The 27,337-nt window shown below is 41.9% G+C and overlaps 2 protein-coding genes and 1 long non-coding RNA gene across 8 annotated transcripts in view; 1 reads left to right on the top strand and 2 right to left on the bottom strand.

Moving 5' to 3' along the window:
* Window positions 1–12: 12 nt before the first annotated feature.
* On the bottom strand, window positions 13–7,346 carry SPMIP5 (sperm microtubule inner protein 5). The gene is made up of 5 exons (XM_083440689.1): window positions 7,255–7,346; window positions 5,461–5,682; window positions 1,741–1,927; window positions 942–1,039; window positions 13–202 (listed from the first exon to the last, which is right to left on the bottom strand). The coding sequence occupies exons 1-5, from the start codon at window positions 7,310–7,312 to the stop codon at window positions 33–35; spliced, it is 735 nt and encodes a 244-aa protein (XP_083296815.1). The 5' UTR covers window positions 7,313–7,346; the 3' UTR covers window positions 13–32.
* LOC310677613 lies at window positions 7,239–26,740 on the top strand. Of its 2 annotated transcripts, XR_014511330.1 has the most exons (5): window positions 7,239–7,338; window positions 8,332–8,762; window positions 18,440–18,555; window positions 22,803–22,923; window positions 26,592–26,740. It is a non-coding gene; the product is annotated as an uncharacterized lncRNA (long non-coding RNA). The 2 variants fall into 2 exon arrangements; XR_014511331.1 differs by lacking the exon at window positions 18,440–18,555.
* The window catches only part of HSPA12A (heat shock protein family A (Hsp70) member 12A), a 47,930-nt gene continuing 29,256 nt past the window's right edge, over window positions 8,664–27,337 (bottom strand). For 2 of the 5 annotated variants that reach the window (XR_014511327.1, XR_014511329.1), the window contains exons 7-13: window positions 20,173–20,344; window positions 18,506–18,592; window positions 18,268–18,372; window positions 16,640–16,898; window positions 15,977–16,080; window positions 12,885–15,647; window positions 8,664–12,844 (exon numbers count right to left, since the gene is read on the bottom strand). Coding sequence is in view for 2 of the 5 variants with exons in the window: in XM_083440688.1 (XP_083296814.1) it covers window positions 15,013–15,647; window positions 15,977–16,080; window positions 16,640–16,898; window positions 18,268–18,372; window positions 18,506–18,592; window positions 20,173–20,344 (1,362 nt within the window). In the remaining 3 variants the exon portion in view is untranslated. Of the gene's footprint in view, window positions 15,648–15,976; window positions 16,081–16,639; window positions 16,899–18,267; window positions 18,373–18,505; window positions 18,593–20,172; window positions 20,345–27,337 lie in introns of all 5 variants that reach the window. The other 3 variants (XM_083440688.1, XM_083440687.1, XR_014511328.1) reach the window with 2 other exon arrangements.

The raw sequence follows: 27,337 nt of genomic DNA on the forward strand, positions 1-27,337 counted from the left end.
TCTCATATGATCTCAGGTATTTCTGTATATTTTTAATTGTTTGCTGCAGTTAAGGGGATCTTTTCTTCCTTGATCGGTTCTTGAAACTTTACAGCCTTCCGTTTCTTATCAAGATAAATGCCATAGCTCACTTCCGGGTGATTGCAGACAGAACAGCTTCTGCTCACATTACCAAAGGTCTTTCCGATGCCAGAACGTTCATCTACAAGACAAAAAGGCCTATTTCAATGCTTAAAGCCTTGTGACAAGTACAGTCAAGGGGTCTAAATGTTCATTGCAGTTTATGGGGAGGCTCAGATTGGTGGGCTCCCATCCATAGGGCGAGTACTTGCAGGGAGATAATGTGGGAGGCAGCAGGGCCCATAAGCGTGGGTGCACAATTTTGAGGGGGCACAACCCATGTGCACACACACAGGGATCATGAGGCAATAAACTCTTTATACTTTGAACTGAACTGTGTGGGAAAGGAGTTTTCTTAACCAGGAAAACAGGAAAACACCAATGTTCTGCTAGATGGCTTTGCTGGAGCTGTGCATACCCTGCTGATCATAGTGGTCAAAGTGTGATGTAGTATCAGCAACAGATGGTGAGCCCAGTATAACAGGATATGGGCCAACTGACTTCTACAAGACTAACAAGGTCTTCTTTGGAGGCAAAGGGGCTCTTGTGTGCCCTGCTTCAGAACACCTGCTCAATCAACTCAATGAAGATATAGTAGAAAGCATGATAACCTTTGACTGAGTTATTTTAACTCACATGCACAAGCAAGGCACATAAAGACCCTTTTCGTCTGAGGACCAAAACAAATCGAGCAATACCCCTCTCATCACCAAGCTGACTCTCTTCTTCTCCAGTCCAAGAGTTGAGACAGGTGAACGTGGTCTTGTGAACAGGCCAATAGCAAGTGGCCAGTTTCAAATAATGCAATCCTAAAGCCTTACGTGGAATATGCCCAGTATACTTCGGCATCATCCCTTCTGGCCTGTAGAATCTCTGGTATGGGCGTGATTCTTTGAGTTTGGTTGCAGGGATCTCTTTCCTACAAAATAAATAAAATAAATGATGTTTTGGTGCTTGCCATTCTCCAACTTTCTTGACTGTAACAACATATTATGTGCAGCTTTGCATATGACTGAAACAGTGCATGTGATAGTCTTATCAAATGCTTCTGGCAAGGCAGAATGTCTCTGGTTTTCATATGGCTAAGACAAGTCCAGACCCTCCAAGTGTCCCTATTTTCCAGGGGCATCCCTGATTTAGAGAAGCCATCCTGGTTTCTGATTTGATCCTGGAATGTCCCACTTTGGGCCATATAAGAACTGCTGCTGCTGTTGCTGCTGCTACCCAGGAGGACTCCCCTGCTGAGCGCCTGGGGCCCCCAGTCCTGCCACTCACCACATGGCCTAGGTTGTGACTCACAGCATCAAAAGTTATACATAATTACAAAAATATAACCACAAATTAAGCATCTCCAACAAAAGCCCCTAAACAATTTCCACCCTGATATTTTCTCATCATCCTGAGAGACAGGTCTTGTAGGATTCACAGCGACAAAGATCTTGTCTTATCATGCTAACAGCTGCTCATGCAAAATGATCAAGGTGTTTAATAATAATATAAAATCACAGGAGGAAAAGATATAAAAATAACACAATGGTTGAGAATAGATGAATGAGTAACATTATGTAACATTATATCCACATGATTTCTCGGCTGCAGCACAGCCCAGTGCCAACATACATGGATTCCTTGGTAGCAGTATCCTGTTTGGCTCTGTCCAAGGAGTTCTGAAAATCTCGATAGCAATTTTCTGCCATCACATGGTAGCGAGCTCCGTGACCAAACTCTGTAACCTTAGACCTGGGCACAAAGCCAGTCCAGCCTGGAATAGGTGGCTCAAGTAGACTCCTTTTGGTTTCCACAGGCCCTGCAAAGTGATGAAATGGGCAAAACACAACACAAAGGAATACAGATAAATAAAGAAGCACAAGCTCACACAACTCTGTATGCAATTATGTAGAAATTACCAAAGACCAAATATAAAGCGATGAAATGGGGCATTACTTGAAAGCTTACTGAGGCTAAAAATAACCCTACATAGAGTGAGGAGAACGACACAAATAACTTGCACCATGTATTTTCTGCCTGAATCTGGTTGGTAGATCTTGGGGTTCTATGAAAACATGAAGTAGATCTGACAAGCCTGTAATCTGTGAAACCTTGTATTACTCCACCATTAGCCAACCATTGCAAAGAATTTACTACAGGAAGAAAGACAGGTGCTCTTTAAAACATTCCAGTTTCAAGAGAAAGGGTCTAAGTGGAAAAGAGTTGTATACAATTCCCATCAGTGAGAAAGAGAAATAACAGTTCTATATAGCTCATGGGTTGGATCAAGAATCCGAATATCCTGAGAGAAGACCACTGAAGAAGTCCTAAGGAAGGTTCAGAGCTAGAGGTTGGAAGCACTGCTAGTTCTCCAATTACAGTATTTAGAGGCACCCAGTACTGGCTGCACTCCAGCAAGAGTAGAACCTAAAGCAAATTCCACTGTGCTAGGTAGTAAGCAAAACCATGGGTATCAGTCTGTGTTATGGCAAATTTGCTAGATAATCATATATACTAATAGCAATCTAAATTATTCAAGCACAGCCAAAATACCATGACCCATGTACAACAGGAAGGTATCAGGAGGCTTTGAAGGACCAAATTTGGCAAAAGTACAAACATAATTTGGGGGGGACCCCAAACCGCCCAAGACTGACCATGCTCAGTGGCCATGGACAGCTGACCAACTGCTGTGGTGGATGTGGGGGGACAGAAAAGCAGGTGAGAAGATGAATGGAATGGAACATCCTGAATGGGAGTAAATCACACTGCAATATTTTGTTGCAAGTCTTATGGTACTTGCATATTAGGTTTCTACAAGTCTGAAGCCTCCCTTTTGGAAGAAATAACTCAAAATGCACGTTGCTTCCTTTCTATTTCTCCAGCTGAGCTTTAGAGGTCATGGGGCAGGTCCATGTAGCTGTAGATAAAAAACTCAAGACAGAAAGCAATTTCTGTTGCTCTTCATCTGTAATAACAAAGCTATTAGAGCCCTTTGTCATGGTTTAGTGCTGCTAGTTGCAAAGATAGAGAAAGACCTGGAGAAAGTGACTGGTACTTTTCTCAAAGAGGGAACCATCATTACCCCCTTAACCACCACAATTCATCAAAACAGACTTAAGATCTCCTCTGCCTTCCGATGCAACGTTCAGGCCACATGTGGATCACTGCCGGGAGCTCCCCCTATGGCAAAGCAAAAATGCTTTTGCTACTAGAATTTGTCATCTGTGCACGACAGCAGAGGAACAAAGGTCAGTGTTTTGCTTTAAAAGAAAATGAAAAACTGCCTAAAAGTTTCCACATTCTGTTAAAAAGAATAAAAGAGAAAACATTCACAGATAGCTTTTTGTGTGTGCAATGACTCACATCCAACAGAACTTTTACTCCACTGCTCAATCGACTGAAACTGCTTACAAAGTTACAGGAATGAAGATGGCAGAAAGCTGAAAGCTCAGAATTATCTCTGTTACACCACGTTGGAGAGAGTTAGGAAACAGAGTCAAGAAGGAAAGTTTGTGTCAAGACCTGGATGTGGGCTAGTCAGGCACAGGAACAAAAAAGTACAGTGGTGCCTCACAAGACGAAAAGAATCCGTTCTGCGAGTCTCTTTGTCTAGCAGTTTTTTCGTCTTGCAAAGCAACCCTATTAGCGGATTAGCGCTATTAGCGGTTTAGCGGCTATTAGCGGCTATTAAAGGCTTAAGGGATTAGCGGATTAGCTGCTAAAAGGCTATTAGCAGCTTAGTGCCTTAGAAAAAGGGGGTGGGGAGCGGGGGAAAAAAGCAGGAACTCGCAAGACATTTTCGTCTTGCGAAGCAAGCCCATAGGAAATTCGTTTTGCGAAGCACCTCCAAAACGTAAAACCCTTTCGTCTAGCGGGTTTTCCATCTTGCGAGGCATTCGTCTCGCGGGGCACCACTGCATAGTGGTATAGCCACAAGTGGAACATGCCCTGATCTAAGGTCAGGTTACATCAGTGGCACAACCACCAATTTGCGGGTTTCTTTTAAGAGACAGAGATGGAATCGCTAAAGCATTAAAGGTGGTGCTCATGCTTAGGGTTAAAATGATGCCCTGGGTCTGTTGTTATTAATTAATTAATTTCAGTCATGAAGCATTTCTTATGAAGCATTGTGAAGCAATTTCACAAGACTCTGTGTATGTGTGTATTTGTGGGGGTTTTTAAAGTTAAATATATACAATTTCAAATCCAATACAGATACAGACTAGGATAAAAAAGATCTCAACTTAGAAGGCTTGTTAAAGGTGAAAGTCTTCAACAGGCAACAAGAAGATGGAAGAGATGGCGCCTGTCTCATATGTAGCCAGTGAGACTTCCAAAAGGCAGGTGTGGAACAGACCAACTTTGTATGGCATAGGCCTCCTGGCAAGACAATACCTGCAGGATGCCCTCTGCTGCAGAGAACACAGATCAGCTGGGAATATGAAGGGGGATAAGGTATTTTAGGAGTCCTGGTCCCAAACTGCACAGCGCCTTGTATAGCACCTTGAACAGAGCCTGTTCATGAAAATGTTGAAGCAGGCAAACATGGTGGATAAATATGCTTATCAGGGTGGGTGGAAGGTTTCATTTGGAACTAAATTTCACCTGTAGATCAGCAAAGTGTATATAACATGCCAAGCCAAGCCAAGCTTCTTTTTTCTTCCTTTTTTTCTTCCTTTAAGTTGCATGCCCTAAGCTAGCTCACTGCTAACATGACATCTGCTCCCTTTGTAACCCTGTATCTCCTCAGAGGGCAAGCATCATGAAGAAAGGAGGCTTCCTCTTGAATGGGAACCATACACTTTAACTCAGTCTAGCAAACCAGCCACCAAGCTTGCAGCAACCACCCCCTGCCCCCCTGAGCCTGACCTTAAATATTCAAGCCTGCCACATATGACGGTGACTCTAAGGATGCTACGTGCAATGAGTTTTCTAGAGTGGTAGCTTGTCTCTGACCCACCTCCTCTCCACACCATATGCTTACAGCACATTCAAAGTACATGGCTCCCCTTCAAAGAATCCTAGGAACTGTAGTTTGTTAAGGGCACTGGGAATTGTAGCTGTAACAGGTCAACTACAGTTTTGAGGATTCTTTGGGGGAAAGCCTTGATGTTCTTTAAAGGTATGGGGTGGATGTGAAAACAACATGGACTCTGCTACTCTGCAGAAACTTGGGATCAAGAGCTGCATCTCCCATAACTGTATCATAGTGGAACAGGCCTCCTGGTAAGATAATACCTGCAGGATGCCCTCTCCTGCAGAGAACACAGATCAGCTGGGGACATGAAGGGGGAGAAGGTATTTTAGGAATCCTAAGCCCAAATTAATTAGAAATGAGGCATACTATACCCAGCACATTTGGATGGTGTTTGCTATTATAGTCATCAAGTACGTTTATTACTTCTTCATTCGAGCAAAGAGGTGGCAGCTGGGGTGCTGTAGCCGCTGTGAGCCTCAGTTCTTCCATTTGGTCACATTTTCTCTGAGTAGCCTCGCGAAACGCATTCACACACCACACAGAATCGTTTCCAAAGCTAGTTCCAATTCGGTAGAATCTATAAGGGATGTAGCCTGGAAAGGGCAACAGAAGTTCACAACCATCATGAAGGACTAGTCTAGGCTTTCCTTCAACAAAACGTCTTGTGTGTGTCTGCAGCCCCAGGACTATCATAAGGATAATCCCACTGTTTACTCATTATTTGTGTATACAGGCTTCGTACAGTCCATGGTGGGAGCCAACTTAATATTCTGTTGCATTCATAGTAAATGCATCAAAAGGATGATCTGGCGGGTCATATACATGGGCTTTCAGCTCCAGCCCTTTTCAGAGTGATCATATTTACCTGCCCATCATCAACTTGTCACTGTGACATTTGTTGCCATTTGATTAATTTGCACAACATGAAATTTGGTGTTTCCGGACACAAAGTTTTGCAGCTGCCGTGTGTACTGATTTAGTGTCTGATGCCTGCAAAACTGGGTGCTGTTGATTCCCAGGCTTCTAGTCAGAGGGTAGGTATGAGTGTTGGAATTCTTCACAAGAAAGTGAACATCAGCTTTCCGTCACCTTCCTAGCATTTTAAAGCCTACTGTCACACTACCAACCACTGAGATTTATACCCAAGCAACTAGAAATTTAGCAGATGTCTGAGTCTCAACATTTACTTTGCCGAAACAGCCAGTGTCATTTGTAGATAATTAATAAAAAATGTTAGAATAGAGCATGTATTAGCAAGAGTTTGCAGGTGTGCCCACTGCAGCTGCCTATTTTATTTAGTTATGCTTTCTGTTTTTTTTTATTTAAGGTATTTAAGGTATATACACACCCACCCACCCACCCACCCACCCTGCAGGTAACACACTCTAAAAATACCGAGTGCAGAAGAGAGCCTAATTTGCCAGTATAAAATTGCTACCCAGATCTTCAGAAAGAGAGCTAGGTATGTGCTTGTGTTTTGGTGTCTCAGTACAGTGTAAGGAGTGGAGCATGAAATATGTGGTGCAGTTAGGTAGTTGTAGACTCTAGACTTAGCAGCCTTGTGAAGGGACCTATTTAGATAGTATTGTGTACTGTACAGTATTACTCTTCACCAGTAATACTGTTGTTCTGCATTTGGGGCTCATCCTATCACTCTGCTAGTGATGTCAGTCAGTGGTCAGGGATGATGGGAGTTGTAGCCCAGCAACTTGTAGACGTGAGGCGCATAAGCTTCCCACCCCTTGGGAGAGAGCCTGAGAGAAAGGTGTTTTCCCTCATTCATCAGACAAGACTAGGGTGCTGGGTCAATCCTCACAGCAGGCATTAGGCAATGTTTGGCCCTCCAGATGTTTTGGCCTACAACTCCCATGATCCCTAGCTAACAGGACCAGTGGTCAGGCATGATGGGAATTGTAGTCCAAAACATCTGGAGGGCCGAAGGTTGCCTCTGCCTGCCTCACAGCATACAATAGCAAATAGATAGCTTTAACAGGCCTTATGAATCATAATCCTGTTTATTACTGCTATATTGAGTACAAAGTGGGAGCCGATGTGAAAAGCTGTGATTATTTGGCTGCCCCTTTTTGCATGTTATTTTGCTCTCTGCCAACTTATCAGCTGAGAAATGGGAACAAAGCTCAGGCCAAGACTCTCAGTTTTTTTACCTGTATATCCTGGTATCAAAGGGTTGCACTCATCTACTTGTCGCTGAAATGGTTCCATGCTTTTTCAAACTCTGATGAAAGAAAGTTAAGACTTTCAACTGAATCTAGACTCTAATATTACTAAGCCTGTTGTTCAAGAATTATCCCAATCAAAACATATTGGTGTTTCAGGCTGTCAGAACCTTTAAGTCAGAGGTTGCAGAAGTACAGTTCCCAGACCTACCCATCAGACATGCTGCCTGGGGCTGATGGAAACTATAACTTGGCAGCAGCTAGAGGACCACAAGGGAGCCACCCCTGCTATGAGCAGTCATCCATTTCCCTGTGTCATCCATTTCCCATTAGGAAAGACCCATCGCCTCTGCATACGAACAAACTATAGCCAGCAAGTCATCCAAGCAGACTCAAAACTCTTTAGACTTCATTTCCAGTGCAACTCTAGTTATCCTGCACTTGCCCAATCAGTAAGAATACGAAGTTCAATGGGGCTTGTTGAGATTGCTGCATTGCTCGGTCAGGAAAGCCTGAAAATTTAATGGAGGAACAAAACCCCTCCAAATGAGAACAAGGGCCTATTATTCTGTTCCAAACAGCAGCCAGCCTCTGGGAAGCTCACAAGCTGCGAGTTAGACCCAAGCTTGCCTTCTGGTTTCTCCCCAGTATTTGGTGCTCAGGGATACAGTGCCTCTGAACATGAAGATTTCATTTGGGGATTTGATAGGCTGTTCCTATGCAGTTGATAGCGACAGCAATGAAATTGTGTAATCCTTTAAAAAGCTATTTATGTTCCTGGCTGCCACAGGCACACATCCTGCGGAAAGGATCCAGCAGCCTTGCATTACCTTACTAGCAGCATTGGCTTCTGCTGCTGCAATGTTTCATGTCCTTAGAGCACAAAAGAGATAGGGGGGACGGGGCGACAACGAAAATAACAGTATTGAGATTGGCAATAACAAATGCAGACTCATGAGGGCTAAAGACAAAGGGTGTAGAGAGAGAGGCAGCAAACAGTGGTCAGCTACTGACAAGAAAGAGAAGAAAATGCAGCAGTCCTGGAAAGGCTGACCCGTACAGGAGATCCCCCAAACGAACAATTCGCTCAGGAAGCTGGGACTGGGCCTTTTACCATGACAAGCTCTGCGAACAATACCATCCCCCAAGCTGGCTGCTTCCTTGCGGCCCTTTACAAGAGCTCAAGCTAGGTGCCCCATCCCTCCCATGGCATTGTGACCTCATCCACACGACCTTTACAACACGCACAGGGAATAGAAAGGCTTCCGGAGCGTAGCTGCGATGCACAGGACTAGAATCATCTGTACAAGAGGCCTTCCTTTCTGCTGGATGGTGCATCTTGTTAGAAATAACTTTTAACACAGGAGCCATAAATAATCAGCAGAAGACATCTTCCCTCACAGTTTACTGTGTTTTATTTGACACTTTTTGAAGAGCACAGTACTCAGGAGATGCAACAGTGAAAAGCTGTGATCTGCTCCAGGACTTTAAGTGAGGTTTGTAGTCTTGCACAGGGAAGAAATTGAATGAGATTACAATGATCAGATGTTTATTTATTTTTTTACAATATATTTGATGAATTATCAAAGCAGAGATGAATATTGTAGCATTATGCCCAACAACCTTTACACAATGTGCTGTGGATTTTAAAGAGTGTAAATAATGCAGTTTTGCTACTGCAGTTACATCACTGCAATAAAATTACATCTTTTAATAATATATTTCAATGCTTGTTTATTTGGATTACTGCAAGGTGCTTAGAGCATTGGTTGAGGTTTCTTTAATAGCACTGGGATGGATCCAGTTTAAGACTACAATCCTATACCAACTTACCTGGCAACTCAACAGGGCCTACTTCTGAGTAAACATGTATAGTATTGCACTTAGTTGAATTTAGTTCCTTTTGAAATCAATATGAAACATTTGTCATGACTTAAATCATGTCGCTTATTTCAATGGGAACTAAATTCAACTTAATCCGCATCCAGCTCACAGTATTTTATAAACTCTGCCATCATTTTTAATTTCCAGGTTTATGATAAGTTGCTTTGGTTTTCCATGATTGGGTTCAGATGGAAACTTCCACAGAAAGCAAAGCAAGTTTTGCTGTCAGGGTAAAAGTTTGGGTCTCTCTAATATGGCACAGAGCAGAACCTTTCCCTTAAATTTCTATTGATCAAGATCTGTAAACAACAATCAACCAACCCTGCAGCAGAAAACACATGGAAAATTGTGTTTCTTACTCTCATCTGGCAAACATCTATCACTTTACCAGTTTCTACGGTACTTACAAGTGAAAATTCATGTGCCACTTCCTTTAAATTTAGCATAGGGCTCATACAAAAGCCTGTACGTATAGCATCACATTCTATTTCTAAAAGGTTCCCTTAGACACCAAACCTAATTTGCTATTATTTGGGAGAATAGGGGTGGATTCTAAGTGGCAGAGAGCATGCCCAGCAAAATTATACTGCTTTTGGGGGGCTGATGAAGATGGGGTGGGGGAAATAAGCTTTTTAAAAAATTATAAATCTCACAATAATAGCAACAGTGCTTATAGCAGGGTTTTAAAAACTAGTTACTGAAGTCTGATTATATTTAAATATTCAGTACACATAACAGCCAGTTCAGTAGCCCAAACAGTACTTCAGCCAACATATTTGCAGTTGCCTTAGTTTCATGTACTTCAGAGGGATTCAGATGGGCAAGAATATAGCCTTAAGAGGTTGGTTTGCTGCATGGTGTATTTCTAAGGAGCTGCTGCCATCCACGAGTTACCTCCCTTCATTGGCTGCAAGCACACTGAGCAAATTACATCAGGGGAATTAATCAGATAACTCACATACCTCCATCCGAAAGAAGTTCTTTCTTGTAAACCGCTGTATTGCTATGCAAAATTTAGCTCACCTAGATTAATATAATTATCTTACTATCCAAGTGAAATAATATCCCTGTAGAAGTTTAGGGAACAGGATGGAAAACTTAAAAAGTTTGGTATGATAATTTTGTGGATAATTTATAGACCGAAATCTCAGGATTGCAGGTTTATAGCACTTTTAACCTGGAATAACAGCTATTTTGATAAGACATTCAAATGTGCTACTAATGCAGATATGCTAATACACATAATTTTTGTACATACTTTTGTTCACAGAAGAGAAAGCGTAAGAGGTTTCATAGTACACTTTGTAGTGTTCTTCCATACAGAAAGTGGAATCATGCTTCTAATAACAATGTATTAGGGAAACATCCCATATTTAAAAATATATAGATGCAATGGCTAAAGACAATTTCGTGAGAACATTTTCTTGAACGTATGCTAGGAAACTGAAGAATTCCACATTTAAAATTTGTCTGTGTGATGAAAAGGGAGTTTAACATTTTAAGAGCTGATTTGTCAACTTGAATATATAATGTAATCTGAGGACTGGCCATCTAATCATGTTTTGTGACTGGGAGAAAAGAAGCAAATGAGACTATCTCAGTTATGGAAAGGAGAAAATGAGCAAGAATATAAAGATAGCATTCTGCTGCTGTAAAGGATCAGAAATGACTGACAGTTACAGAAATAATGGCTGGATAGTGTCTTAGGAGATTCTCACTACCAGAGATCAATTTATCTATGTCCTTTTTGGATCCTCCTTGCCACCTTGGCAGTTTCCAGCAGTGGGGACTTAATAGCGTTTGGTAAGGATTTTGCAGGAGTCCCTGCGGAGTGAAATCTCTTCCCAGTGCAGCACCTCCCAGCTGGACACAATAAGGTGTTGGGTTACTGCTCTTTTGCTTATTGCTCACTCAGAGAAGGCAGGTGAACAGGGACAAGCTGCAAAAGGAAGCAGTGCAGCAGGGCTAGGAAGACTGGTGGTGGGATCCTTGGCCCTGGCAGGCGCTCGGTTATACCAGGCCCCTGCTCCTTTGACTGCATGTATGATGAAGATGCAACAACTTGAAACAATGCTTTTCCAAGACAACTGGGATTCTGGGAAGAGCCATGTCACAAAGCAAGGAAGCAGTCATGCAAGATGATCTTGTGTTGTATCTTCCAGGCAGCAATTGCCTATCAGAAGATGTAGCAGACCGAAAGGAGTCCAACACAATTAATATCAAGCAATCTTTTGCCATTCTAGCTTGCCACCCCTGGTGTTCTAGCTTAGGATGACATATGCATTCCGTTCTACTCTAGTAGGGGCCTGCACGGCTGGCAAATCACAATGAACCGGCCATGTTTTGTGGCCATTCTGGTACTTGAGAATCCCTCTAATTTTTTTAGAGTACCTGGCAGGCAGCAAGCTGCACTCTCCATATGTAGCCGGTGGTCTGTATTTAGCCTGACTCTAGTAATAAAGAGATATCATTGAAATAAAACATAAAACATGAAATAAAACATACGGTTTGAAACTGGAAATCATTTGGGGTAATAAATGCCCCAAATGATCATCTAGTTTTCAGGTAGGAGAAGAAGACCTGATGTACAAAAGGACTTTAACCACTGTCATTCCTATGCATTACGGTACTTCAAATGGAACTGGGGCTGTTAAAAAGAATTCAAAACCCAAAGGTGTTTCTGTATGCTATTCTTTGCATAGCAAGAAGAGTGTGGGATTGTCTGACACTCTTCATGCTCCCCTCCTGTTATTACAAGATCATCATTGTGCATTTCATATCTCACCATCTTTAAAAGCCTATAATTACTGAAGCAGACTGTGAAACTATGTTATTTAAAATTAACCACTGAATGCAAATCAACAGAGGTAAAGAGCACTCTGTACAAGAAAATAGCACTTTAGAAAGAAAGCATCTGTACAATATTTAAATATTGTATATACATCACGTAATATTGTTCATAGCTCACCCAAAGGAGTTGCTTATTTGTAAACCATGGAAGGCCACACACACTTACACATACAGAAAAACAAACCGTTTGCCTTTAAAACACAGCAGACAGGAGGAAAACAAAGGAAAGCCAGCATGCACACTTTCTAATTATTCAGTAGAATAATTATTTAAGGAACAGCAAGCTAGATACTGTGACTAGAATTATCCAGCCCATCCCTGTGATAGCTAATTCAGCAAAGCTTATTCACATTCTATCAGGGAATTATATAATGGATATAATGCAAATGGGGCCCCTTTAAAATTCATCACTGAATTTTTAAGCATTTGCACAATGGCCCCTAAAATATAAGTGCCTGATCAATAATCTTACGTTTTTAAAAGTAAAAAGGGTCTATGGCTTTTCACTCATGCATAGCTAACTGGAAAAGGGTGTAACTACACGATTACGGTAACGTTCTGGTGCGCTGGATGCATGACTGGGATTCAGTGGATCACAATGCGTTTTCAAAATGTTGTGGGCGGGGAAACATGGCTGACCTTCTCCATCGGTGTTGAGGGTGTCTGGCTGCAAATCCAATCTGGAAATGACCACATATCAAAAGCCCTGCATTGTGGCTTTAGACTGCATGGCATGGAAGCTGCCTCCACGCTGCAAATTGGCAGTCTTGAAGGACCTGCAGCACAGAGAAACATCTTTTCCCCAAGCCACCTCTAATCACATTTGGTCTGTAGTAATGCAGAACTGCAGGCCATGTGCGAATCCAGGAAATTGTTAGGCGGACGCAGCCACATCACACCACAGTTTAAAGCAACTTCTGTGTTGGGGGAATTTCTTATGTTCAGCTGCTCTAATTCACACCGGGAAGGGATCTAGTTTGTTGCCTAAAGCTTTTGAGAGTTTTGAAGCTGGCAGTGCTCAAGACATGTGCCATGTTCCTTTCTTATGTGGTGTGGGAGCAGGGGCAGCCGAGTCTCTCATTTCTTGGAGAAAGTGTTCATGCTCCCTCTGCAGGCCAAATGCAATACAGCTGAACTTCCTGTCCTGCCTATATGTACAGTGTATCTCCTGGATATAGATTTTAAGCTTCTTCCGGATGTACTTCATCACAGAAGCTGGTGAGGAGGAAAGCTGGAAATTGCCCACTTCATGACTTATGTATGCAGGGCTGGGTATACACAGTTACATCAATGGAAGAGAATGGGAAAGCAAGTATTTTGGACGCAAATGAATGACAGGTACAGTAACTACTCTCTATAGAGTTGTGAATATAACAACCTGTTTTCTTTTTTCCTGATGAATCATTCTAAATAACAATAAGCATTTTATATAGTTCTTTCATGAACAGGTGAAATAAGCTGGCCCTGTATAAAGGTATCCCTTTTCTTTTACTGGATCTCACTTTCTAGGACCAACACAGTATATATTTCCTGTTTCTTAACAAGTATGAGAGAGGTAATGAAAATGGCTCCTTGCTTTCTCCAACCTCAGAATAGAGGTGCTTTCTGGGCAGCTACTGCCGCCATACCCCTTCATTTCTTTTGCATGAGGTCTGCCCAACAGCTAGCTGGAAGTATGTTTTTTTAAAAAAAAATTAAAAAAAATCCCTACTTACCACATAAAGTCCCAAAGTAAAATGTGAGGTGGGAGCTCTTCAATTTGTAAAAACTGTTGAGAAGGGAGACTTTTAAAAAACCTCTCTTTCCAATGAACAAAAAAGAAGAAATACTCAAATACTTGGGCTGCAATGTTAATGGCTAATCCAGGGAGAGCCGTTCAGATGTTGTTGGTGTGTAACTCTCATCATCTCTGACCATTGGTGATCTGACTGGGACTGGTGGAAATTGGAGGGCTACAGGTTCCCCTATTCCTGGATTAATCAGGTTAGATTAACACTTCGGGTAGATCCACTGGAATCATTTCACTTGATCAACTAGCCTGTGCTATTGATTCCAGCGGGTCTGCTCTAGATATCACAAAGTCTGGATCCAACATATTGTTTTAAATACAATGTGTATTTATACAAACTACTTATACAAACTGCAGGTGGCAAACATCATCCTTTTCCCCTTCACCTAAAAAGGGTGTGCCTGTCCTAAGATGAGATTGTGTATCATATCTGCTAATTTGAAATGTATGCTCCTTGCAATACTTAGTGAATGTTTTGCAAATTTAATTGATTCCTTTAAATGGGCTGCAGCCTTAACAAATCTGCTTTGTGGCTTGGAAGTTTGCTAAAACAAAAGCAAAAGCCACCAGAAGCAGTCATCATATATCCCCAACAAGTAAATGTGCCTGGATGGTAAGTGCTGTTTTTTCATATTTTACAAAGAAAGGCTAGATACTTCACCTCTAGCACTTGTATTAAAGCATATAAATAAGAGAGGTCTGGTTTTAAAACTGCTAAAGACCTATAAGTCTCCACTGACAATTAACAGCAGCACTTGAGAGGACCACTTTAACTTAGGGCTGCAGTGATGACCTCCTGCTGTCCGAAGCACTTGTTGGTGTCAGTGAGACAGCTTGCCATTTGCTGTATTAGGGTCTTCAATGTAGGACCATGAATATGAGCTTTGACATTTTGGGCCCCAAATACAGCACATGTGGAATACTTCCAGTAAAACGATTTGTTTTCCCAATCAAGAGGGCAGTGATATTTCAACGACTAATTCTCACAATGCATTTAGCCATTTTGGATTATTCCGTTTCATGTTTAGCACCTGATAACCATGTAAATTTTGGATTCCTGAACAGGTAATTTTGAGAACGACGACAACAAAAATACCTGACGTTTCCCTTCTAATGGTTCTCTCCTTTTTCTGTCTGGCTGAAATGCAAGTCCGTTTTGGTGACGCATGAAAAATGAGAGAACAGAGTGTTGAACTAACGGGGGGGGGGGCAGGGGAGGAGCATTAGTAGTTTAGGAAATCAATACCAGCTTTGACACTTTTAGAAGTGGCAACGTCAATTGCCATGGCTTTGATCTCAGTGTCCCCAAATTGCATGAGTGTTTTGATCTCCCTCCTGCTTGGCGCGGACGTATCAGTTCCTGTGAGATCCAGGCGCAGAGTGCCACACTTCTTCACCCCTGGCTCAGTAATGAAACTGACGTGGTCATGTTCCGAGCTGTAGATGTTGATCACGATGACCAGCTGCGAAGGCTTGGCAGGTGTATAGCTGCGCGACACAGTCTCCCCAAGAGCCACCGACTGGTCAGCAGAAATAAATTTGTCAAAGACATCCGTGCACCAGCGGGTGCCATCTTTCACTAGCAGCTTTTCTGCAGGGTGCTTGCCCTCCACGTAACGATTCAGGACTCCTACCCCGTAGGTCAGGGGAGAGCGGCGCACTTTAATGACAGCAGGATCCAGACCAAATAAGACTGCTCCTTTGAGGATTGTGAGCCCCACATCCTGAGGAATAATGATTCGGCATTTGGAGCCGAAAGCATTCTGGATAGCTTGCTGTAGTAGCGGAGCTTCAGCAAATCCGCCCACCAGGAAGAGGAACTTCACATTAGTTACTTCTGGCTTTTCAAACAAATCACCTTGGTGGAGAGGGAAATCCACATGGTCAGAATAACAGTAATACCTTTGCAGGTGTTAAGAGAACAGAATGACAAATGACAGGAAAACTCACTAAATGGAATGAGAGGAATCCAATATGATTCACAGAATGACATTGTGAAGGCATCAAAGTAGGCTAGGTGCTCTACAGATCTAGAATGTTGTATCCAACTAAGTTCTAATCACTTGCCATTCTTTCCCACCAATGTTAGTTCTCCTCAGAGTAACCCCATTGACTAAGTTAGGTCTGTTCATGTCGGTGGGTCTTTTAAAAGTCCTTAAGACATTCGAACACACCCTTGATACTTACTGAGATGTTGTATGATTTCATCAATGGTAGGCTTGAAGAGAGCATTCATTGCATCAGGACTCATCCTCAGCATTCCTTGTGATGACCACTTCACAAAATCTACACTGTAAACAGGACATGATAAGAAAGTTTGCTTTTAAAAGAAATGCTTTTTCATGAAATGCTGCTCAATTAGCAAAAATCATGTTACTAACTCAAGATGTTTCAAACAGCTGGAAATGAAAGGATTCACTATGTAACCAATGAGATTTTTTTTTACATTAGCTAAGGCCATGATAAATAGAACACCTTCACGCAATGGGAGAGTAAGTGGGAGAGCACCCATGCTGAAGAAAAAGCTGCTTTGGTTTGCCTTCTGTCAGTTTTTTTATTTCTACCATGATGTTCAGGTGCCAACCAAAGATGCTTTTGTTTTAAGAAAGTTGACCCCTGAGATATTGTAGAATTTGTTTTAGAATTTGTTTGGGGGTTTGTTTGTTTGTTTTGTATTTTTATCTTTGATGCCTCAGGCCATGAAGCAGTTTGTATATTTCATACAACAGAATGCCATCTCCTTCACATATTGCCAGGAATTTTCTTCAGTCTTACTTGGACTGATTATTCCTTTTGTGTGGCAATGAACACAAAAATCTCTTTGGATTCTGTTAACTTAAAAATACTTACTTGCTTTTCCTTAAGGCGTGTTCCACACTGTGTCCTCGAAATTTCTTGTAGTAGTCAATGAACGAGAAAGGCAGGGTGATGTTGAGTGGATTAGTCCGATCTGGTGCTGCCGCCCTTTTGCGTGATTCAAACGCGATCATCAGATCAACCCAGGCAGCAGGCCGCTTGATCTTAAATTGTTCAATAAAATCTTCTCCAAATATTTTACACAGGAGTCTTTCAAATTCATAGTCTACCCCTAAGGAACCATGCGGCCCACCTGCATCAGAGACAATTAGAACCATTAATCAAACATATCACTTAAGGAATGATGCAACCAACATATTTTAAATATTGCATGGGCATTGTGATATGGACTCGAAAATCAAGCCATAGAAAAACATACTGTGCTCAGTTGAGGCAAACTTGGAGCTGCAATCTTAAATACACTTAGTAGGGATTAACTCCTGAATTCAGGGAGGTGATTATTGAGTAAGCAACCGCAGGAGGAGCATGTCATAAGCAGAATTCAGATACATGGGTGGAATTCAACTAACTGTTGCTCAGAGGAGACCTACTGAAATTAATAGACCTAACTCAGCCATATTCAATCATTTCAAACACCCTATGCGTTTGTTTGGAATCCATGTACTTCCGAAGCGGAGAAGCTTCCTATGGAGTACGCACTTAAAGACACAAATATGTAACTAATGTACTATGTAGTCTGGTCCAGGCACACAATTTTAACGTACTATTTATAATCTCTTCCCCCTTTCCTGAAGTTCCCATTTCTTGTCTTCTGGCTTCAACTCCTCCTAAAACTTCAAAACCTCCCTCCTCTCTTTGATTGCCAATGCTCTTTGCCTTTCCTGAAAAACTGATGGTGGAAGCATGTTAAATAAAAAGAAACCAATGTAAATTTACTTAACACCTGAAAGACTGGCTCCTTCCATAAAAGACATCTCTGGTATTAAGATCAGCAGCGGAAGCCCGCTTGGTCATTCTTCCAACCTCAGTAGTTTGATGTGTACGGTCTGGGAAAGGGCATTCTTTGTGGCAGCCCCTAAGTTATGAACGTCCCTCCCCTCAGACACCTTCCCTATGCAGTTTTCAGCTAGCTTTGGACACCTGAGATGTGTGTTTTCAGGACCGACCCTATTCCTGTGACTGTGATTTGTTTTAACTATTTTTAATATTGATTTTTATATTACTGTACCCTGCTTCATAATCTGCTGGTAAAGGGTGGGTGGCGGTGATGGTAACAACAACAACAACAACAACAACGTAATCTGCTTGTCTTGGTACAGAATCAGAATTCCCTTGGCACAGAGCATACATATGTCTGTGAACATTGCCATCGCTTCATTTAATAACAATGAAATTCAGTGGTGGGCTGCATGATACAGAACCACCACTCACCTAACCTCCGGTTGGTTGCTTATCAGGAGGTAGAGAGGCGAGGCAGTGGCGAGTTCAACACGGTGCAAACACACCAGCAGAGCCAATCTGGCACTCCTGTTGGTCTGTTTGATAAGCAGCAGCTATGTGACCACCAGAGCACAAGTGAGCAGCACTGCCCCGCTGTGCTGCCCTCTACTGGTTAAATGCAGATGTTCTACAATGAGTAGGAGTGAAGAAAGCAGCTTCACCTGTTGCCTTGTAGAGTTCCTTTAAGTGTCCTTCAGGTAACCTTATCTGGTGGACTGTAACGTCAACTGTCCCTCCTCCACTATCAACAACTATGTAACGGTCGCCTGTTAATACAAGAGGAATCACAAGCCATGTATTAGAGTCAAATGATATAACTACATTTTTGCACAGATGCTGCTGCTGACAGGTCTAACCAAAAGGCAGCAAGGGCCAAGGTGACTCAGGAAAGGACACTACCTTCTTCCAACTCGGACCAGATCTCTCCTATGACATTTTCAACCATAAAGGTGCGGCTTTGACGGTTACGCCGAATGTGTTCTTTAGCTAGAGGATGACAGAGACAAAACACTAATTGTAAGAAAGCATGAACAAGTTGGATGTGTACCCTGCAGACCGCAAAATGGAAGAACACTGAAAGCTGGATAGTCATCATATTGTTAAGCACTTGTCCTAATGTTTTGGGGATAAAAGCCATGACCCCAATTCACAGACATTCCTTTAATTCCTACAACAAATTGGTTCTAAACAGGAGTGGCAGCAGCTAAAGGCTTTTAACTGAACAAATCACAATCTCTGTTAGGATCTTTGTTGGTTCTGAATAAATCACAATTCTGCCAGCAGAGGGCGCATCAACACAGAATTTGAAGTCTGACTAAATTAAATCTGTATTAAGGGATAGTACTTGTGATATGAAAATATATATATTTAGAGAGGATCAGGTGTGTTACCAATTTTTCAAATATGCACAGCGCCATAGACACTGTGTTCTCTGCAAAACTGCTTGCTGATTTTAAGACACTCAAGAGTCATGGTAGCATAAAGGCAAACTCCCGTCTTCTATTTTGGTGGCCCATAAGAGAGTTGCATACGTTAAACAAACCAACTGTGAATTGGGGACTCAAGATATGCACATTGTTTGTTACTATCACTAAAAAAGAAAGAATAACTGTTTTAATTGCAAGCACTCTTTGTACTATGAATGAATGCGGCATCATAGTTTTCTTTAGATCAAGGAAAACAACAGGTTGGAAGTTACTTTTTAAATATCATGCTAGGAGTAGCATATAACCACAGAATCGGAAGGTCATCTACTCTAGTCCCTTGCTTAATGTACAGCTGTCCCCAGAATTGCAGTCTTGCACAATTCCTGGTTGTTTTGATGGAATTTTCCCATGAGAATGTCTCAACGGATGTTCAAAACATTTGTTTCCCCAGTGCCTGGAACAGGTAATCTGGAAGAAATAGTATTCTAATTTTATGCTCACACTCGTCAACAGAGATGTTATGCTGCACTTTGAATCCCTTTTAAGCAAGTGGCCTGTGTGCTGGAACAGAGCCACCCACTCAAGACTGGTGTCACTACAGCTTACAGGGCTGGGGTGAGATGATGGCAAGGCACAAAGGTAGAGTCATGGTGCTCCTGCTGGTATGTCCAAGCAGCCTTGACCTGGCATGCAACCTGCCCCACCCCTGTCCAGGTAAGCTACAGCAATACAGGTGTTGGGTTGGCTGCTCCTCCCCACCCAACCTGACACAGATCAATTAAGCTAAGCATGTTTCCATTCTCTTCCATTCATAAAATCAGCACGGGTATAGAATTCCCCTATCTGTCTGGAAAACGCTCTCAGAATTTTTATTCCACCTTTGGCACAGGCTCACATATGATAACACTGTTCCGAAACACTTAAAACTGTGGAACAGCTGAAACGTTCACACTTTAATGAACCTGACCGGGTAGTTTCTATTATTAGGGCTGGCAATTACCTATCCAGGTTCTCCCAGTGTGAAAATCAAGAGTTGGCCAGGAAATTTGGAAGACATCTTGCTATGAAAGATTTTGGCAAGAAAGGGTGAGTAGAAAATTAGGTTGAGCACTAATCATAGCTCAATTAAATCAGCCCTACCTGGTGTAAAGCCAGTGGCAATGGTCTCACTTGGGTTATAACCATTAACAGGCCCTTTGCTGCTTAAGTCTATCATCTGATGAAGGCGGAGCTTCCTGCAGTAGATGGATGCAGCCTCTGGCTCCAGGGCAATTATGAGCTGCTCAGGGTTTTCTGGGGATGCCATTCCTGCCTGTGAATAAAGGAATCAAACAAGGAGGGGAGAGGAAATGATCAGCTGCCTTCACAGTGAAGTAGCTTTGTGAATCCTGAGGCTTTCATTCATTCACCTATGCTTCTTTCTTTTCACTTCTCATATTTTCATATGCTAAATATCATGGTTGGGGGGGAAGAACATCTAGTTCATTTCAAGGATTCATAGCTAGGAGAGATGCATGCACTTCCCCTACTAAATAGAATGACATAGCTGCATATGATATAGCAAGATAAACAAAAGGTATGTTAAAAAGAGTAAATTCATCTCCTTTTCAAGCATCTAGTTCAATTTCATGAAACAGTTTCCCCAAAAGAAACAGACAACTAGCTTTGGCTTCTCTGCCTCATCAGCATTAAAACACAATTACATTGCTCTCACACTCTTCCTAATTGTAAGGAATATAAAATGCCAAATCATGTAAAGTAACCTAATCTTTTCTGCAGGTTGCCTAGTGCGATGGAAATACCTGGGCTGCTAACATAACAATCCTATATGCGTCTTATTATATAGTTTATTAGGGCTTATTCCCAGATAAGCAGGTACAGGATTGCAGTCTAAAATACCTGCTATATTCCTGAATATCTTAATTTTCTAGATTTTGTGCTAGCCAATAATACTTTCAAAAACATAACCATGCACTTGTGAATGCTAGACACTTTCCTGCCAGAGTTATGCACACTGAATTCACAGACCTAATCCCTGAATGCTGAAGATTCTATGTATCTAGGGTTGCAATCATATACCCACTTACTCAGGAGTAAGCCTTACTGAAGTCAATGAGGCTCACTTCTGTGCAGATATACAGGACGGAACTGAAGGAAGACTTGGCATCTGAAATACTGCAACTTCTATCGCTATTCTTTTTTCAAGAGAGCGTAAAATATTCATAGAATAATCATGCCTCTACATTTTGCTTCATAACTCAGGTTCTACAGGTAATTGACACTTAATTTTAAAAGAAAGCTGGGGATATGGAGATCATGGTTCACTGGGAGCTGGAGACCCAACTGCCCCATGCTCTTTCCATGGATACCCATGGTCTGACCTCGTAAGGCCCTTCCCACCACTGAAACCCTCAGCAGCCCTTGACCTACCACCAGTGGTAGAGGCCAAGGTGGGCTTGGAGAAGGTTTGGACCCCACCCCCACCCTGAAACAGTAAGAAACATACACAAGCCCTGGAGCTGATGTATGCATTTCCACTGGAAGCCATGGAGAGTGATCATAGAACCTGAAAAGGAATCCCCTAGGTAGGAAAAAACCACAACGCTCTCTGGCCATGTCCCCAGGAGTGCTTTGGGTATTAGTTCTCCTCTAATCCATCAGTAAGGTTGTACTGTAAGCACTGTACAGTGCACATAACCGTACACATTATTTCCCGGCACATAAGATAGTATTTGAGCTGGGAATAATCTTATAAAACACTATTTGCAAACATTTTGAAACAGCAGCATTAAAGATTCCGTATTTCTCTTTCAGCAGAAGAGGCATAATATGGCTTAAATCAAAAGATGTGTATGGTTGTATAAATTTGCTTGCTGCCATAGTTACACTTGCTTCCTAGTCCCACACAAGGCTGGGGGGCATTGCACTGTCATGTCATGGCTGTCAGTTGCAATACTTACCAGAGGCTCTACCTAATAGCCTTCATCACAATGTGTCACAAGCACAGAGAAACAAAAAGAAGCATCACGACGGAGTGCGTGTAAACACGCACGCACAGTCTTTGTGGGGAACAGCTTGAAGGTTGTGTTATGTACTGTATGTATGCTATGTAACATACCACAGTATTAAGTGTGTGTATGGAGAGAATCTACGGCAACAGCAAAGAGACAGGTCTGCATATTTAACATGGGAACTCTCAGCATTTTAGCACTAACCCCTAAAGCAGGGATGGGGAACCTGCAGCCCTGCAGATGTTGCTGGACTACAACTCCCATCATCCTTGACAATTAGAAATACTGACTGAGGCTGATGTGAGGAGTCTTACAACAAGTGAAGGGCCACAGGTTCCCCATTCCTGTCCTGAAGTACAGGAAGCAATAACCAGCAAAGGAAAGACAGTCAAATTAGCTCAGCTCAAGTTATAGTGTTAAAGTATTGGGGAGATCTGAGCAATGGAGACTGATTGGAAACACGGAAGAAAATTGAATACTTTGTGAAGAACTTTGGAAGCAGCTGAACTCCAGACTTGCTGGGGACTTTGAAACAGCAAGAACGTTGAAGCAAAGTACCCTCTCTGGGATCAGAGATTCCTACTTGTAACAACTTTACAGAGTGTGTTTATGTCGTAGTATGTGCTTTTGCATGCAAAGTAAAAGTTAACTGCTGCATGTGCTGAGCTTAACCACTTGACTGAAGCTTCTGTGGCAAATGCACTCAGAACATACCAAACATGCATGTGACATCCCCTCTTAAATTTGTTTCATCTCTAGCTCCTGCCTTTCCTGATGCCTCAGAGGGAGAATTTTTATTTTTGGAAAGCCAAAAAGCAAATGCAGTCCTCACTCTTGTCTTCTGTATCAGGAGAGATTCACCGAAATTGCATCCAAGAGAGTAAGAGAGGTGGTGCCTTGTTGTTGAAAATTCTGTAGTTATTTGAGTGCTTTTGTAATGATCACCAAGTTGAATAATATTTTTATGTTAAATTTTGTAGGATCAGAGGGATCAGGGATTTGTGGTATTTTGCAGCAGTCATACTTTTGGAATGAACTATTTCAACAGAAAATCAAATAATGCTCACTGAATTATGCCTAATATATGGCAGCAGTGGCATTTAGCCCTTCTGCTACCAATTATTTTCATGTCAACATGAATATTGATTTGACAGCTCATCAGGGCTAAGCTGAAAATAAATTCAACCAGTGAAGGCAGTTGAACCAGTTTTTCTCTGACACTTATTTCTGCTCATGTGTGTAAGAGAGGGAAGTATGCCTGAACTTAGTCTCCTGGATCCATTTAAATTGGAGGTCTTGTCCTGAGCTCAGACCTGGAACCCTAAACTGCAACAAGGGGATGCACTTCCAGGTGGGGCCCAGTAGGAAAGGACTGGAGCCCATATATCTGAACCAGAGTGAAGGGACAAAGCCTATAGGAAAAAAACTACATTAAGGTGTACAACTCTTCCTCCCCATGCCATGTTGCTAGTGACGATAAAAACATATACCTGCCCCAACCCCGGTGTATCTTAGGACATAAGACTCTTCTCAAAAAAAAAACTGCTTTAAAGCTTTGGTTTTGGGAGTTGTTGAAGAATGTAGTGAAATCTGAGCAGGCTGGGAGCTTCCACAGGAAATGGCTTTGAGGAAATCAGTACATGGAAAAAACGGGCATGAAAATTGACCTGGAGTATCAACAAATCACGTTCACTGTGTTATTAGCCCAATGTGGGACGCCAACCACTTATTACACAAATACAGAAGCCTTGAGATTGCTTTGCCACTGCACCTATGGGATTTATTATGCTTCTGGGGGTGGTTGTTGTGAACGTGACAAGCTGATATACCAAGCACCCCAGCCCAAAAATGAGGCAGCCTGTGCTTTTCCTGTACCGGGATGATGTAGAAATCACTGTTTACAACACTTTGTCCTATTTTGTTTTGACCTCAGGTATACAAATCCTTTAAGGAAAACCTCTTAATGACCAGATCAGTAGATTCTGATCCTGTCAGGTCCCCCCCCCCCCTCCAAAGCTGGAAAGAGCCATTGCTCTACCCGGCAAGAATTCTGTTCCACTGCAGCAGTGTGGCTTTTACTCCTTGCAAACCACAGCTGCTGTAGAAACGCAGACAAGATGCATTGGTGCAATGGATGAAGTCATAGTACTAAGGGCGTAATCAGTGATGCATTTTATTTTATTCCATGAAGCGTCGAGACTCAGTCAAACAGCTTTTATAGATAGCCCTAACACTTGATAGCTCATTTAGTCTGTATAAGCCTTTCAGTTTCAGAGGTCATATTTTTGCACGAATGCTCTAAAATGTTTCTGGTCATTTACAGGTCCTTTGCTGCTTGAGTACCTAAGCTATTAGCAGTTTGCTGCGCTACATGTAAAAATGAAGGACCGGGGGCGTATTCCATTAGCCTGGAACGTATATTTGTGCAAACCTAACCACAGCAATTAGCAAATGTAAATTGAAATTTGTTAGCACGTGCTTCTTGCTCTATGCATTTTAACACCATGATCAATTAAGCTTCCTTAATTAATTATGGCTTCAAAAATGCTGCAATCTTATAGCATATTATAGCTTCATAACAAACATTAGTGCTTATGCAGAAAAGATAATTTGTAAGTATCAACCAGAAGAATCACATCCACAGGAACTTGCAGTAATAACACCAATCCATTCTCTGACAACAATCTGTCTCTACCAACAAGTGACAATTAAGTGGATTTCTCCATTTCCCCTAATACTGCTAATGTGTCTAATTTGCACTGCTTTTGATATTCTGCAGGCAGAAAATGAAGGCAGCAGTGAGGGATTGCAGCTTTAAATCATCACTTGCCTTTGTTCCCTAATATCTTTTTGCCTTTCTACACCAGATGCAGGAATTAGCAATGAACTGATAACAACTATAATATGCCTGTTGCAAATATCAAATACATTAGCTACCCTCCAAAATACTTCTTTAGTTTCTACTAATAGAAAACACTAAATCAGATATTCGGGGGGGGGGGGACACCCTAGGAATCCTGCATTGAAACATTCCAGTTCCTTCAAAAAGGAAAGCTGCATCTGCAAAGACCAATCACAAAAATGTTTATGTATACAAGCTAAAGGAAATGCAAACATAGTTACAGCTTCAGAATTCCATCATATCTTGCCATGAAATGGGGGTGGGGATTCCTGGAGCAGTGGTACCAGGGCAGGGGTGCAGAACCTGTGGCCCTCCAGATGTTGTTCAACCACAGCTCTCATCATCCCTAACCACTGGCCCTGCTGGCTGGGTCCAATGGGAGTCGGGGTCTGTAGTTTGTTCAGGGTGCTGAGAGTTGTTAGGAGACTCCTATTCCCCTCAAAGAGTTACAAATCCCAGAGCAGTTCAACAATCTAGCCAGGGAACTCTGGAAACTGCAGCTCTTTTGAAGGGAATAGGGATCTCCTAACAACTCTCTACATCCTTAAGGAACTAGTCCCTGGGATTATGTGGGGGAAGCCACAACTGTTTAAAGTGGCATTGTCCTGCTTTAAATATCTAGTGCAGATAGCACTGGTGTTTGATGCTGTATGTGGCTAGTATGTTGCTAAATATATCCAATTTTAAATAACATTCAAATTACACACACGCACAAATTTAAAAAGAAATGAGATACTTTCTAATGGGCAGAGTGTTGAGCTATCTGCTTTCAGCAATAACGCAAACCAAAAGTTTATCTTTAACGCCATGCCTTCCTTCGTCTCAAGTTGAGGATGCCATTCTGCTCATGCATATAAAACTTCTTATTTGTGATGTAAGAGAGGAAACTGTCATGAGGCAAAGGAAAAATGTTGCCGCTTAGTCGAAACTATATGGTCAGGCACACCGGACATGTTGAAAACAAGGGACAGTGCACTACTTTTCAGGATTGGGTTTGTAATCTGAGGAGAATGGGATTACAGGATTGGTCTGAAGGGATTGTAGTCTTGCACAAACAAGACTGCTGGGTAAATTCAAAAACTGAAATCCAATTTGGTCTTTAACTTGCTAATGACCTATACATACACCTTTTTGGTCGGATCATCTGTGTTTGTTTTGTTCTGAGGGGTTCCTACTAATTATAACTTAAGTGTGTAGTAAACAGCATTCTTCAAGCTTTCTTCATTGTCCCCCCCTCCCATACTGTATAGACTGAATGGTAAAAGCTAGATAATACAGTTAAGGCAGGAAAACAGATAAATATGTAATCCCTCAATACCTGTCAAGAGCATTTCCTCAAAACGAGACTTGCAGAAATTACTGGACAGGATAATTTTCATCAGATTTCTTACCTCCTCTAGCTGTTTCTTGATTAACAGGGTTGAACTTCGTCCCTTCAAAAAAACATTACAGCCCCTTCCGCAATATTGTGATTTCTACTGGCATGTGACAGAAATTCCAGGCAGTGCACATGCTGTGGTTGAAGTATTTGTAGTGAAATGGGAGCTGAAAGAATGTCTCCCTTCCAAAAATAAAAAAATAAAATTGTCAAGCTGAAGGAAAACCCTTCTGACCAAGAGCATTCATTCCCTTTTTCTACAATCAAGGTTAAGCACCTGAAGCTCAGTTCAAGGAAGAGGCAACACCAGAGAAGTCAAAGACCATCCATCATTTTATAGTGGATATTTGACAAGAAGTCTGGAGCCTTTTAAAAAACTTTCATAGCAAGAGATCAAAATAAACAAAAAGCCAACCATTTCTTAGGGGTGCTGAATGTTTTTTATTACAATGTTTCCTGAAGGGTTTTGAATGTAGGGCAGGAAAGGGGAACCTGTGTTCCTCCAGCTGTTGCTAGACTCCAGCTCCCATCAGCCCCAGGGAGCATGGCCAACCGTCAGGGATGATGGGAGTTATAGGCCAACAATATCCCATCAAACTCCCATCACCTCTGACCGTTGGCCATGCTTCCTGGGAGTTATAGGCCAACAATATTTGGTGAACTACATTTTGGCATCCCTTCTTCAGGGAGAAAAGATGAAGCAAGCAATCACAACAGGATACAAGAATATTCTGGCTAGCTCCTAATGAAAAAATGTAAACTTGCCAAAATTTCTCAAGCAAATATATTCAGATATAATTTGCATGTGTGTCCATTATGACCCCTTTCATTAGCCTTTTCACATGAATAATCTTCTTATTGCCCATCCTTTCTTAAAGATGCACTAAGATATATCTTTGTATGCCAGCAGTCACAAGTATGAAAGGCAACATGATGCTACACAGCATTACTGCTCTGGAAAGTATCTGTGGAAGATGCCATTATCTTTAAGGACATGGGGGATGTAATTGCTTG

Source organism: Podarcis tiliguerta (assembly GCF_965153285.1).
Source record: "Podarcis tiliguerta genome assembly, chromosome: 5".
Taxonomy (NCBI): domain Eukaryota; kingdom Metazoa; phylum Chordata; class Lepidosauria; order Squamata; family Lacertidae; genus Podarcis; species Podarcis tiliguerta.